At 35.1% G+C, this 14,162-nt stretch overlaps 1 protein-coding gene across 5 annotated transcripts in view; it reads left to right on the forward strand.

Annotated features, from left to right (window-relative positions):
* The window catches only part of LOC150107233 (protein turtle-like), a 374,905-nt gene that overhangs the window by 326,293 nt on the left and 34,450 nt on the right, over positions 1–14,162 (forward strand). For all 5 annotated transcript variants that reach the window (XR_016548181.1, XM_090391086.1, XM_090391087.1 and 2 more), the window contains exon 8: positions 7,343–7,639. Coding sequence is in view for 4 of the 5 variants with exons in the window: in XM_090391086.1 (XP_090247212.1) it covers positions 7,343–7,639 (297 nt within the window). In the remaining variant the exon portion in view is untranslated. The remainder of the gene's footprint in view (positions 1–7,342; positions 7,640–14,162) is intronic.

Below are 14,162 nucleotides of genomic sequence, written 5' to 3' on the forward strand. Positions count from 1 at the left end.
ACCACTGAAAACAACGCTGCATGTTGATTCGGGTAATGTGGTACTTCCATATTGCGGTCCTCGGGTGGAAACCAATGTGAGCCTCAGTTCTGAATTCTTTTGATTCCAATCGATGCCCGGAACTCCACATTCAACGTGTCAGCCTATGAATGGCGGTTTTTACATATTATCCTTCTTAGCATCCTACGGTCACGTCGGTGAGTGTGGTAGGTTGTCCACTGCGGGTAGCACTTGTATAATTTACTCAACGCGTTACTACCTTATTAGTACGCGATATATCTGCTAGATCGTCTATAAACATAATGAGATCATTTTGCAGAATAAACATTAATAGAACGTGACGAATTGTATGAGATACTAATTCGTGTTGCTGAATATTATATACAGACTGTCAGTTTGTATGTAATATTCAGCAGACTTCATATCTTATTGAAAAGCATGAAAGAAAATTTTCGCAACATATCAACCAAATTTATTTATCTAAGATGGAGCTTTCCATGCACCAATAAATATATAACGATGCATTTCAGAAAGTCATGATCGATCAATGTAACAAATTTTAAATCTGCCGTTAATTTTAATTATAATTCATTTAAATTATAATATGAAACAAATGGATAATATGTTTCTGCGTCAACACTGAAAAAAGAGTCGAAGCAGAAGCATATTTCATATAAGTTAGCATCTTTAAACAGCTTTCGAATCTAATTTTGAACGTCGTAGTTTCCTTGCTCCATCTGTGAGAATTTCGTCAGGACTGGACGAGTATGGATAGAGTTGGTTGTACAGAAGGAAAAATAATGTACAATGCCGCTCTCTGTCATATTTTTTGAACGATTTTGAACCGTTCTTCGGCTACTATTGTAATATACCTGAGAAAGCAGATGGATGACTGCAGTTTAGAAATGGTCACTGTTGGTATTACCTGTGAAAGGAAATGCCCTTCAGAAATTTCATTAACAAAACATCAGCAACAAGAAATGCCACTGATCAAAATCGTTGTCAGGGCTTGGTTCTTTTTTCTTTCTTTTTTTTTAACATACGAGTTATTTTGTTTATGAGATAAGTGATAATTTACTCATCTGAATGTGCAACGGATAGTGCGCTTTTTAATTATTGTAATCTGTCTACGGCTTCATTTTCCACCGACCTTGAAAAAAACCTATTGTTTAACTAAATGAGTGAAGAATTAATTAAAGGAAGATGCAGATAATGAAATTCTGCTTCCCAGATTTTGAATTCAGGTCTTAGGAGGAAAAATTTCATGTATTTGAGAATGGGTGTTTATTAGTTTGCTTTTAATTAATTTTTCATTTTTTAACCAACGCTTTTAATACGATTTTTATCGTTTGTGAAAATCTGCATAGACGCTTTAAATGATATATAATACGTGTGTAAACAGTACGTGTAAATACACTTTTGCCCTTGGTGCATTAACAATCTATACGCTTCACAACATCATCCATACCTTCTGCTACTCTTGGGTGCTGATTAGGCTTTCGCAGTTAATCCAGTATGATATACGATATATTTTCTTTACAAAATGTAAGTACATGTTTAAACGCCATATTACAGTAGAGAAGGAGGAAAGGGGTCATACATAGTGCTTTATATTATATAAAATATTCATCATAACACTAGAAAGTGCATGACATGAATTTCATTTCATAATGAAGATAATACACATCAGATAACTTGATGCTTAGCACTTGAATTTAATTTGGGATGGTAAAGATCAAAACATTCAAGGTAAGAGATAAAAATTTCACTATCTGGTCTTCATTATAGTACCTTCCATTTATTAGTTTTAACATTCTAAATTCGGAAACTTCATGTGGAACGCGAAATCCAAGGTATCAACAGGAAAAATGTATACGACCCTCGTATTGATCGGCTCACCCTTTAGTTTAAAAGCTGATTTTATGTTTCGCTTCTAACACAAGGGAACTGAACCAAGGTATTGAAGACAAATGACGTTTTACACGTCTATTTACGTCATTTAATTAGGAATATTCGACAGATAATTGTTTTCATTCATTTTTACTATTATTATTGTTTTTGTTTAGTTTTCAGCTTAACTTAAATAGTGATTAAATAATAATGGATTAATCAATAATGAAAATGTTTGACTTGATATTGGAGGATAAAATGATTATTTTCACAAATTCATCATCAACGTTATATAACTGCATCAATCTGATTCAAAGTTAGTGTTCTGGAGGTCTTTCTTGAAGGGATGTTTGTCATATCAATCGTTAGATCTATCGACAGAAAAGAGAGACGGCGCTGTGGTTCTATTACAGATAAACATTGTTTCAAGAAAAGAAAATAGGAAAGAAGAGAAAATAGATCTTTATTTTTTTTTTTCAGCCTGTTGTGAGTTAGTTGATCTCTGGCACAGGCAAATTGGTTTTTCCCACTGGTAATTTGGAATAGAAAAGCCAGACTTGAAAACTCTGCATCTCAGAAAAAAAATCAACCAGAACTTACTCTATTTTAGAGAATAATGCGAGTTTTAAGATCAAAGAAGGGTAGTTCTCTAACACAGAGTTTCACAGATGCCTAAAAATCATTCATAGCCATATGCTTCTCAGTTTCGATGATGACTAAGAGCTGAGATCTTCTGTTTCTAGATTTCAAAAAAAAAAAAAAAGTTAGAATTTAAGGAGTTCCGTCTATTCCTTTTGACGGATAATATTTCATGAACTTTTTATGTGAATCATATTCACGAAGATTTGCTACCCTATAACTTGTTTATTAGCCTTGAATAGGTGATGGATTTCAAGTTCTGAAGTCCCGCACCAGAGACTAAACATAATATATTTTCAAGCTATCAACATATTCAAGACCTCCAACAAATGCCTGAAGGAACGTTTGCCTAGCGCCTGACAACAAGTGGATGTTTTCAGGCACTAGACAAAAACAAATCGTCTAAATGTAAACCCATTCACCAGCATCCATGCCACATTGGAATTAGGACTATAGCCTGTTAGTTGACGAGCTGGAACACTATCTGCTCGAGTGATCCAGCAGATAACAAAACTTCAATATGTAACGTTTCTATTCAGAAGAAGGTTTGTATCCAAAATATTATTAAATGGTATGATTTTTAATATGCCTAATCACTTTTAATCTTTATTTGTAAAATTATGATTTATTAGTTTTATTAATAATATGTTACCTGCGTGGGCTTTGAGATTTTGATGAACCTTAGTATTTTAGTTAATTTCAATTGAAATTCGCTTGCATCTGTTTGTGTTAATTCATCATATTGCAATCGAAGATATAGTTAATGTAATTATAACAAGCCTTCCTGGTCCACTTATTTTAATGCTATTTAAGGAACTGATGAAATTATTCTTACCGGAGTAATAATATCATATTGGTTTGGTTGATGCATATAGGTTCGAGGCAGTATAATTATACATACATCTTCAAGGCCTACCTTTCCTAATTGGATTGTGGGGGCAACAGCTGCAAGAGGAACTCCCAATGGTCACGATCCTCCGCCACTAAGCTCAGGTGTTCTGGTGGGATTCCCTAACGTGTCCACCCAAGGTTTTGGATATAATCTATCCAGTGAGTCCTTGGCCTTCTACTTGGCCTCCCACCCTCTGGCTTGTCAAAGAGGGCCTGCTGAGGGAGCCTTTCTTGTGGCATTCTGACCAGGTGCCCGTACCAATGTAACTGTGATCTCTCAACACGGAGAAACAACGGTTGAGTATTGAGGGTTTCCCGAATTGCAGAGCATCTGACTCTGTCGAGTTTTGTCAGCCCCGCAACCCCTCGAAAGAACCTCATTTCAGCCGCTTGGATTCGTGTTCGCATTTTTTCAGCCATTACCCAACTTTTATGACCATAGGTGAGGATCGGGACATACTGTATTGAAGATAGCCAGCTTTGCCTTCTGGTTAACTCCCGCCTCAATACTGCCGAACCGCCAAGCTCCCGCAATATTGCGCTTGCTGAGCCAATCCGAATATATAGCTCTACGTCCCACTTTACATCACTCGTGAATATTGGACCCAAGGTATTTAAACTTCTCCACCTGCCTCAGTGGGACTCCACTCACATGTGAAGTGCACTGGGATGGTTGTCTTGAGACCACAAAAGTTTCAGTTTTGGCTACACTGATCTTCATTCCAGCTTCTGCACAAACAGCTACAAACCTACCCAGGGTCCGCTGGAGGTTATCTGTGGAAGAGCTAAGCAGAACTAGGTCATCTGCAAAAAACAGACGTCCAATGCTACATCTTCCAATTCTGACACACTCACTGCCTCGGCTGTGCCTATCAATCCAGTCCATAAATATTATGAAAAGGAGGGGTGATAGAACACACCCTTGGCCGAAGGATAATTATAACTTAGACAAATATTCTTGAGAACAGTCTGGTGTGCATGCTGTGTTTCATAGCCTGATTCAAGTCAAGTTACCTTAATTTAATTTTTTTATTATCTTTCGAACAAGAGAAGTATACTTGAAGTAAACTTAAGAAAATTTACCACTTAACAATATTCACAAACATGCCTGACACATTAAGATTAAAAACTCACAGCTCTTGAGATGACTTGTTCGAATTTATTCTAGGCTTGAGAAATATGTATAAGAATTCTTCAATTGAATTTGAGTTTAGCTGTCTATTATACAGCATCAGATCCGATTTACTCTCTTCATAGTCTTCTTTGCCTCTTTAGGGTTGTAAAACTATTGCCCAAGTACGTAAGCTATCTAGAGATCGCTTATCTTATTGCTCATATAGCATAGTTCATACAGCCACTTTCACTATCTTTCCCTGAGATGAAACATCAGTAGTTTGTTGAAAACATATTTTCGTTCTTCTTATTATTAACCTTAGCGAGTTGACATAGTTTCATTAACATAACGATGGCATGAACACCAAATTATCCACTTCATATTTTCTGTCCAACTAATATGCTAGTAACAAAAGTCTCTGAAGGTTAGCTTTATATTCGTGAAGGGACACACCGAGAAAATTCCAAAAACAGCTGAAGCCTACCATCTAAGTGCTAGAAAATAAAATAAAAATATCAGATGAGCCTCGTACTATATTTATAATATGAAACAGACGTTGCTATATTCCCATTGATATGCTTTCATTTTTCGCCTCTTTTTTATATTTATTTAAATAAATCTATTTTTATGATAATATCATACAACATTTTGGTTGTAAACTTTTTTTTTTTTTGTTAGCGTGGTTGTCTAAGGTAGTCGCGCGCACACACATACGCACACGGGATGATCCAAAAGTCGCTCTCATAATGAAATAAACTTACATTTTTCAATATTAGTTACAAATTTTATAGAACTAAATTGTTGCATACAAAGCTTATAATCGTATCTTTACAAAGGCAAAAATAAAAATAACATTACTGAAGCAAATGTTCAAATGACCGCCTCGTTATTGACTTAGGCACATGACCTTTTATTAACTTGGAGGCAACGCTTCGAAGCAGAATTATTGACTGCTCTGATTGATTCAGTTCATCAATTCTGTGAGGATTATTTTTATGCTCCTTACCTTTCAGGTAACTCCATAAGAAGAAATCTAGAGGTAACAAATTTGGCGACCTTTTTTTGGGGGGGGGGGAAGTCCTTTAGAAATCAGTCTGTCATCAAAAAACTCTTGAAAAAATTTCATTGTTCCATTTGATGTGTGGCAAGTGCCACCATCCTGCTGAAAACAGCAATCACGTTCTTAAAACTCAAGGAGAACCACGAACTGAGTGATGATGTTTTGGTACAGTGTACTGTTCAATTTCGTTATTTTGGCTACTGATATATCCATTTAGATGGAACCACGCTTTGTCACTGAAGAAAACATTGTCCAGCTCGTTCCTCTATTTTCTTCAACAAATAATCGAAACCACCTACAATACACAATACGTTTTTCCTTATCCAGTAGCTCTAAACTGAGTGAACATGGTATGGACGAAGCTTTCACTGGTGGTTCTGGAAGGTTTTCCATGCTTCTGTTTGTTTGCAACTGATTCGGTTTCCCGAAAGCGTTTGATTATTATTGTAAATGTTGAAATTTGAGGAACAACAGAGTCGGAATACTTCTGACGAAACTCCTCCAAAACATTTGTTTAAAATCGACAGGTAAAATAACATACCAAAATAACAACTCGTTTCTCCGGGGAAATTACCATTTCTCTTTGACCCAGTATACCCGACACGGGGCTGATAGATTACACGATAGTGCACAATAGTCCTAGGGTGCCATCTATAAGAGAAACGAATAATTAGAATCGAAACACTTTGATGTTGCTCAAACTTCAACTTTGAGGTGCGCGACTTCTGGATCACTGTATATAATCCAGTAATCCTGTTCTAGGGACAAAAAAGCAAGAGGTAGTACACAATACACAACTGCAATGTGTACGTCAATATGTAAGTCCATGTTTATGCATCCTACAATGCGGACGCACTCGCGACTCCTAATTTCCATTTAATTATTATACATTAATGAATTTTATTAAATGCTTCCTTCAGTTTTGAATTTTTTTAATCGTATATATTCCTTTTATGAAGGTTACGTTTATCGTACAACTTGTGCCGATCTCATTTAAATAACTAATAACCCATTCAAGTATATTAATAAAACTCTGTAGAAAAGAAGGTGACAGAGTTTCGAGAAGATTAAAAAATAAAAAAAAACTAGAGTAGCTAATAACCAATGTCCGATTGGCATTTCTCATTTCATATCGAATTTAATTATTAAACCTATTTATTTATTTTTTATGTTATTTTATTTCTTGAAACGCTATATTTACGTCTAGTAATATTCGATATTTATTAAGAATTCCTTTTCGAATAACTCGAATTTGTATCTTCGTGTATTTTGTTTTATTTCCATTTTAACACAGCGAAACAGAAAAGTACTCAGAGTTTTGGTTTTGATCATTGCGATACTTTAATTCAAAATAAAGTATTCTGTGTTTTCAAGGATGAAAATTTCATTTGCCAAGTGACTTGTTTCAAAGAATTTTGTCAACGGTGTCTTAATGTTTTCCATCACACAAAAATGTCAAGTTTAATTCATTACATATGGCTTGCCTTTAAAACATAAATGCATGATAAATATTCTCATATATAGGTCTTAGCTTCCCAAGATGCTAATTACTTGTGGCCCAGTATTTTTAACTCTTAATTGTTCACTGTAAGCATCTAAGTTTTTTTTTTTAATGTTTCAAATTTTAAATGTCGAAATCCAAATGAGTAGTTAAATTTTAGCGGAAAAAATAATCCGTAACTAGTTTAATTTTTAATGTTAACCTCTTAAAATTTCCCCATTTTTTATTTATTTAATTTTATTTCCAGGTCCACCCGAAAGTCTCCATAACTGTTCTGTTTTAAATTATACGGAAGATTCCTTACACGTGGAGTGTACGGAAGGCTACAACGGCGGGCTGGTGCAGACTTTTATCTTGGAAGTATATGAAGAAGGAGTAGATCGCTTGAGAGGAAACCTCACATCATTTCAACCGCAGTTTGTCGTTACTGGTTTGCCCAGCGGAAAAGTTCTGCGTTTGGTTCTGTTTGCAGTGAACGCCAAAGGAAGAAGTTCGCCCTTCCGGCTCATTGCTAGTACCCTGCAGAGACCCGAAAAACTGACAGGTAAAGTGCGTTTCACCGTTCGCTACGGGGTAAGGTGATATTAAATTTCAACGGAAATGTTCTTAAGACGTGCACGTGAAGGCGATATTTCCTCCGCACGTGAATATCTTGAGGAAACTAATCGTGAGAGAGAGGAGGGGAGGATGGAAACATGAGCAAGAATAAACGACTGTTGAGATAACGTCAATTCTTTCGTTTATTAACTGAACCAGACGAAGGAATTTGTACACAAGACGAAGTTCATGAACTTTCCGCTTTTATTACGCGCCCGATGAATGATTAAACAAACTACTTTCTCCCTACACTCTGTAATGGTGGGGGGAAAAAAATCTGAACTTACATCGCGAACTTATAGGCCTTGTAAGAGTAAGCACTGTCTACTCTGCCTAGTCAAGAGTTAGTTTAGTTCGGTGGCTCATAAGATAGGCAACACAAAGCCTCCTTATACGTTAAGTTTTTCGATGCATGAGATAATAAGCTTAAATAAATTAATAATAAAAAAATAAACGGCAAATATAAAGCGACTTCGAATTAAATACGAAAAATTAAATTTAATAATTATTGCCTCGTTCTATAACTTTTGAAATGTAATTATAATTGTTTGGTTCATGACTGCTGAATTTGAATTTCAGCAAGTGGACAAAAACCTGATTTTGAGGTTTACGCAGGATTTGGATTCGACACTCAATAAGGCTCCGCTATTATTGACTAATCAATTAAATCACAACACAAATGGTAACTTTGAAAACTTTGACGAAAAACAAATATTTACGTTTTTATTTATGCATATTCCGTTACGTAAGTTGGATCGGATATCGCATTAACTAAAAAATACAAAACTATTGCAAATTTTGTTTTAAAATGATTCTAAGGCGTTATCTGAAACATGGAAGGTGTATACAAATAATTTCCGATACAGAAGCATATAAATGAGATGTATTACAATGATGATTATGCTATAATTGTAGAGAGAGAGAATATCGTAAATCCAGTCTCTTCTAGATGGACATTAGGAAGATATCCATAATTCCTCATGAGTCACCGATTGAGAATACCTTCAGCACAGTACAGAATTATGCTTTGATATTTTTTTCAAGGTTATAGCAACATATTTTGGTTCTGGAATGTGTGCAATCTCCCCAGGGTACTTTAGAGATGATGAGTGATCGGGTACTAGGTGGTGACCGATTGCACTGCCAAGTCGATGCCCACAAGAAATTATGGACAACTTTATCTGCAAGCTTCTAGGTATCTTTCTGGTTTAAATAGAAATCTTGTGTAAACCGTGGATTTTTTTAAAGAGAATTACCGATTTTCACCTGGATATCCACTTGGAGGAATAAATCTCTAGAACATCGCACTGATCTTAGAGGAAATTTGTCATGGTTGACTTGAAAAAGATTGTATAGAAGCAAATCTAACTAACATTGGCCTTTTTCATTAATACTTGCAGTATAAAGATAAACGTGCCTGATTACTGATGGCCAATTAATTTTGATGGGATATAATACGAAGTTGGCCAGTAACTTGTGGTTTTTCTGAAAGGGAAACTCACAAAAAATACCACATATTCTACTAAATTAAAAAAAAAACACACACTAAAACTTATACTACATTATACGAAACTTATACTAAATTACTATAAATTTTACAGCTGTTTAGTAAATAGTAAAAACAGTATTCATGAGTGCTAAATATTTTCCTAATTTACTACAAAATATTCAGTTTTTCAGTATGTCAGGAACTTGTGCATTTATTAACTCATATCCTCGTTAAACTGTTTTTTTTTTTTTTTTTTGAGAATATTGATAACCTTAACACAAATTTATTCTGAGCAGCATGGAACCATCCATTATGATGAAAAATAAATCTGTGAAGTCATCAAAATAGTACCCGAACGGTGTAACTTGATGATTCTGCGAGGATTAAAATCCACGCGGCTTATTCGATCTAGAAATAAGCACTAAATGCATGGTCCGCACTTTTACATAGGGATGCACTTTCTATTAAATGGACTCCAAACTATGGAAACTATTTTTATATTTCTGAAATAACCTTTTAAAATTGATATCACGGTCTGTTAGAAACAAGGGAAAGATTTACCATGATTTAAATATATTTCCTTCACTTCAATTACTCTTAGGTATGAAGAGTCCGGTAATTTGTAAATTTCCACTTGTAATGAAACAGCTGATAATTTAGTTCACGCCGAGTGATGAAAGTTTTGAAAAACGAATTAAAAACAATAACGGTATTAAAATCCCACTATTATAATTTTTAATGGTCGTAAGTTTAATCGAAAAACTACGCACATAAAAGATAAGTGTTGTAGTAGCACACTTTTTAAGTGAAGATAATTGCCCAATAATATTTAGAAAATAAATGTATGTTTGGGAAGAACAGTAATCTTACTAGTTGGTTCCTTGGCTGTTGCAGAAATCAACACTGTGAACTACACCCTCGTACCAATTTTAGTTCCCTTAAATGTTAAAGGCTTGTCACTAAAACCGCTCCGGCAGTAATATCAGTTACGTACCAAATCTTTTAGAAGTTCTCAGCGAGCTGTTTTAAGAATCAGTGAAGCGAGGTTTCCAGGCTTATCTTCTTATCTATTTGAGTTTCTCAGATGTGCTTACGTGGGTAATGGTAAATGCGATTTACGGTATTATTTGGTAGGATAAAAGTTTAAATTGCGATTTTCGGTAATGGACAGATTATCCTCCGAATGGACACATTCCTCTTTTTTTAAGCCTTACTCTAGGAAAAGAAGAATTATCAAGTTGTGTTCCACTCAATATTTTTTGGTATTTCTATTCCTTCTAAGCGAAATAATTCTAAACTTTCACTTTTTTATGTTCGGTTCTTATCTGTCTAGACTCTGACTAGTGTTCAAAAGCCATGTCTCGCCATCACTACTCTCCAAATTTAGAAATCTGTTTGCTACGAAAACACGTAATATTAATAGGCATGATTACTCATCTCAATGAAGAAGAAGAAAATGGGTGTTTGTTTTCATTTGTGGGTTTTGTTGAAATATTTGTCCGTAGTTTGTTTGCTGATAATAAGTTTGCAGCAGTGCTTATGAAACTGAATTGCAATTTAGTTTTAAAAAGTGTTAAGTAACTGTGGAAATATATAGGAGCATGATATTGTTGAAGAACCCACTGACAAGCAGGGATAAGGAAGTGATTGTCCCACTTTATAAGGCGTTAATAAGACCGCATTTGGACAATTGCGAACAGATTTGGTCACCTGAATTTCTTGATGATGAAGAAATGGTGGAGAGGATTCAGAGGCGAGTTACAAAGATTGTTGCAGGTCTGTGGGATGTTTCGTACGAGGATAGATTGAAGGTCTGTGGACTTCAAAAACTAGCTGATAGACGTAGGAGAGGAGATATATGCCTCTATCATATTAAAGGGATTTTTATGGGATTGATACTGATGATTTTTTTAAGACCAGTGCAGGAAGGGAGAGAACGAGGAGCCATCCTTGGAGATTGTGTAAGAGTGTGGTTAACAAGGGTGTTAGGACTAGATTTTTTGCTTACAGGGTCGTGAATCGGCGGAAAGCGTTGCCAGAGGTAGTTGTGAATGAATTTAAGGAGAAGTATGACAGGTATTATGTTAATAATGGTTAGTGTGTCAATATAGGATCTCCCGCGATGAGTCTTTTGACTCCATGAAGACATCATTATAATAACGTTAATAATATGTTATAATAATAATATAGAAGTAAGCATTACATATGTTTTCAGTGCAAATGCATTTTTTCGATTAGATCGTGTTAGCATTTTTCAAACAGCTACATTACCCAATTCTATTTCATTTCGGAAAAACATTTTTCGCGTCTTCCTAAAGAAAGAATGTTGTTAGTCCACAAATTAGAATGTTTCTCAATAGGATAATTTATAGAATTCTCAGAAAACCAGCAAAGAAAATTTACATTTCATTTAAACTTATAGAGTTTAATTGCCGGCCTGGTTGGCCGAGTGGTTAGCGTATCTGCTCTCCAGCCAAAAGGCTGCAGGTTCGAATCCCGCTGTGAGCATGGATGTTGTGATTGTCTGTGAAAATTCTAGTGGTGGTGGTCGGCGGTAGATGGCGTTGGTGTAGATGATGAATGTAGTTGTGTAGACGGAGTGCTGTAGAGTAGGTGCTCTCCCTCGATGAGTCTTTGGTCTCCTTGGAGGTGTTGTGTAATAATAATAATATCAAGATCATTGAAAAGAATCTTCATTAGCCACCGTTTCTGTTGGAGATGCAAGAAGTACTTATTTTTTTTATCGGGTAGGTAAACGTATTGTTGGAAGGGCTTTGATGAGATTCTGATGAGTATTACAGAAAAGGCTACTTCTGTCCCAAACAAAAAACTAATTGTTTGGTAGAGTTCTTTAAATGGAAAAAAAAACTATTTTAAGAGCAATAAAATACTGCTTTGAGTTTGTAAAGAGATAAAGTACATATCTTTATCCATAATATTACAGACAGTGATAAAAATATGCCTTCATTATATACCGTTACATATAACATTTTGAATCGTATACTTTGAATGAATAGACTCCGAAGAAAAGTTGTTATAGGTTCGTTTCCAGTCGCCGACTAGAAGAAATTTTTTAGGTCTTTCTTCATCCGGTTTATGAGTTACTCAATTGATCGTTTGCGTAGGAAACTCATACTTTTAACTCCTCAGCTCAAAAACTCGACCACATACCTTAATCTTTTAAGACATAATATACTTGTTAGTGTTTAGGAACAGGACATGGCAGTACTTGTTTGCCGAAATATTTCCCAATAAATTCTTGATAGTCTTGAATATAGCCGTAAGTGCTGAAAGATGGGAACACGATCTTCAAAAAATTAGGGCTCAAAAGTGCTACCTACTCCTTTCAGGAATAAAAGAAGATTTATTTTATTAATTATGAACATGAAAGTAGTTGCATCTTACAGTCTATGATACACTGACTTCTTTTTACGTGAATGCCACTCATGAAACACTTTTAGCTTAAGTAGTGTACCATCGGTGGGCTAAAAGTTAGATAACCTGAATCCCGCTCGGGAGACCAAACATGGATCTTGTTTTCGAGACACTTCAGGCCTCCAAAAATTAGGATGGTGGTCTCACATAAAGCATTCAATTCACCTACTACATAAACACTCACAGAAAAGTCATACCTACCTTGAAATTCAAACCTGCAGCCTTTTGGTTGGCGGTCTCAGACGCTAACCACTCTCAATCAGACCAGCAATAGTAGGTAGCCTATTTCAAGGTTTCAGTTGCATTATTCCTTCATTTAAACCGCTGACAGGATGCAGATCATGTTTTTGTCATAAGCATATAGCAGTTCGTTATACTGAATGATTTTACTAAAATGATATATTAAATTTGTCCATCCATCTTTATTCTGTTGATTGTGACCTTATTTCTGTGATCCTTATATACATGTCCAAATAACATTATTAAATCTAAAGGAACTTATGTTTTGTCGTATCTATTATTACTACTCACTTCGCTTTCCATTTATGACTATACGTAAATACATGACTAGGATCTACTTACTTTCCTACAGTTTACAGAAGAACCGAAATTGCAGTTGTACTTGACGGGCAAACGGAATACATTTTAAATATAGATGAACCCTGTAAAAATATTAAAAGAGAAGAAAACTCTGAGATATAAGAAAACCAAGTCTTTTGATTATTTACAAACCAGAAAATCGTTTCACTTTAAAAAATCTTTTGATTGACAAACCTCAAAAGATGCAAAACAAAAACGCCATGCAATGAATTATTCAAAGACCGACAAAAAATATTACGAACCATAAAACACATTCTGTCAATATTCACAAAACATTTTTTCTCGGTAAATAACCAACGTATGTTATGTAACATCCACTTTGGCTTTAAATTCTCAGTTTATATTGGCTCTCACATTCAGAAAACAGCAATATGTGGAAGGATATGTCAAATAACTGACAATCAGTCCCTAAAGATTGAAGACGGATATCATTTCTCTTACCTCATCAGCTTCCCATGACAAGAGCCCCTAGCTGACACAACGCACACAAACAGAATGCTTAAAGCAGAAGTCCGATCGTATGAAAAAATAACCGACACATATTAGTGTGGTGACAAGGAACTTCGTTCGTTTCCTACCACATTTATAATAGTATTTTATCCTTTCTTTATCAAATGCGATTCTTTTTTGAAATCCTTGCAGAAGAGATTAGTTATGGGCGGGATTATTCAATGTTGTTGTACAAAAGTTCCGACATAGCAAACTACCATCACAATCGAAAATTATAACATAAAACTTTACTTGGATTTCCATATTCTTATTACAGCAGCATTGCGAACCATGGATAGAAACGGAATATTTCCTTAATGATGTCTAATCCGAAAATAATTGCATTCCAACACAGATCCTGTGTTGTAGTTTGGTGCTGTCATCTCAAGAAAAAGAATAGATGAAATGAATTAAAGAGTGTTCTCATTTTGTCACATTTGTCACTGGGTCGATTAGT

Source organism: Typopeltis vanoorti, chromosome 4, assembly GCF_054136105.1.
Source record: "Typopeltis vanoorti isolate ZY-2024b chromosome 4, IOZ_Tvanoo_1.0, whole genome shotgun sequence".
Classification (NCBI taxonomy): domain Eukaryota; kingdom Metazoa; phylum Arthropoda; class Arachnida; order Uropygi; family Thelyphonidae; genus Typopeltis; species Typopeltis vanoorti.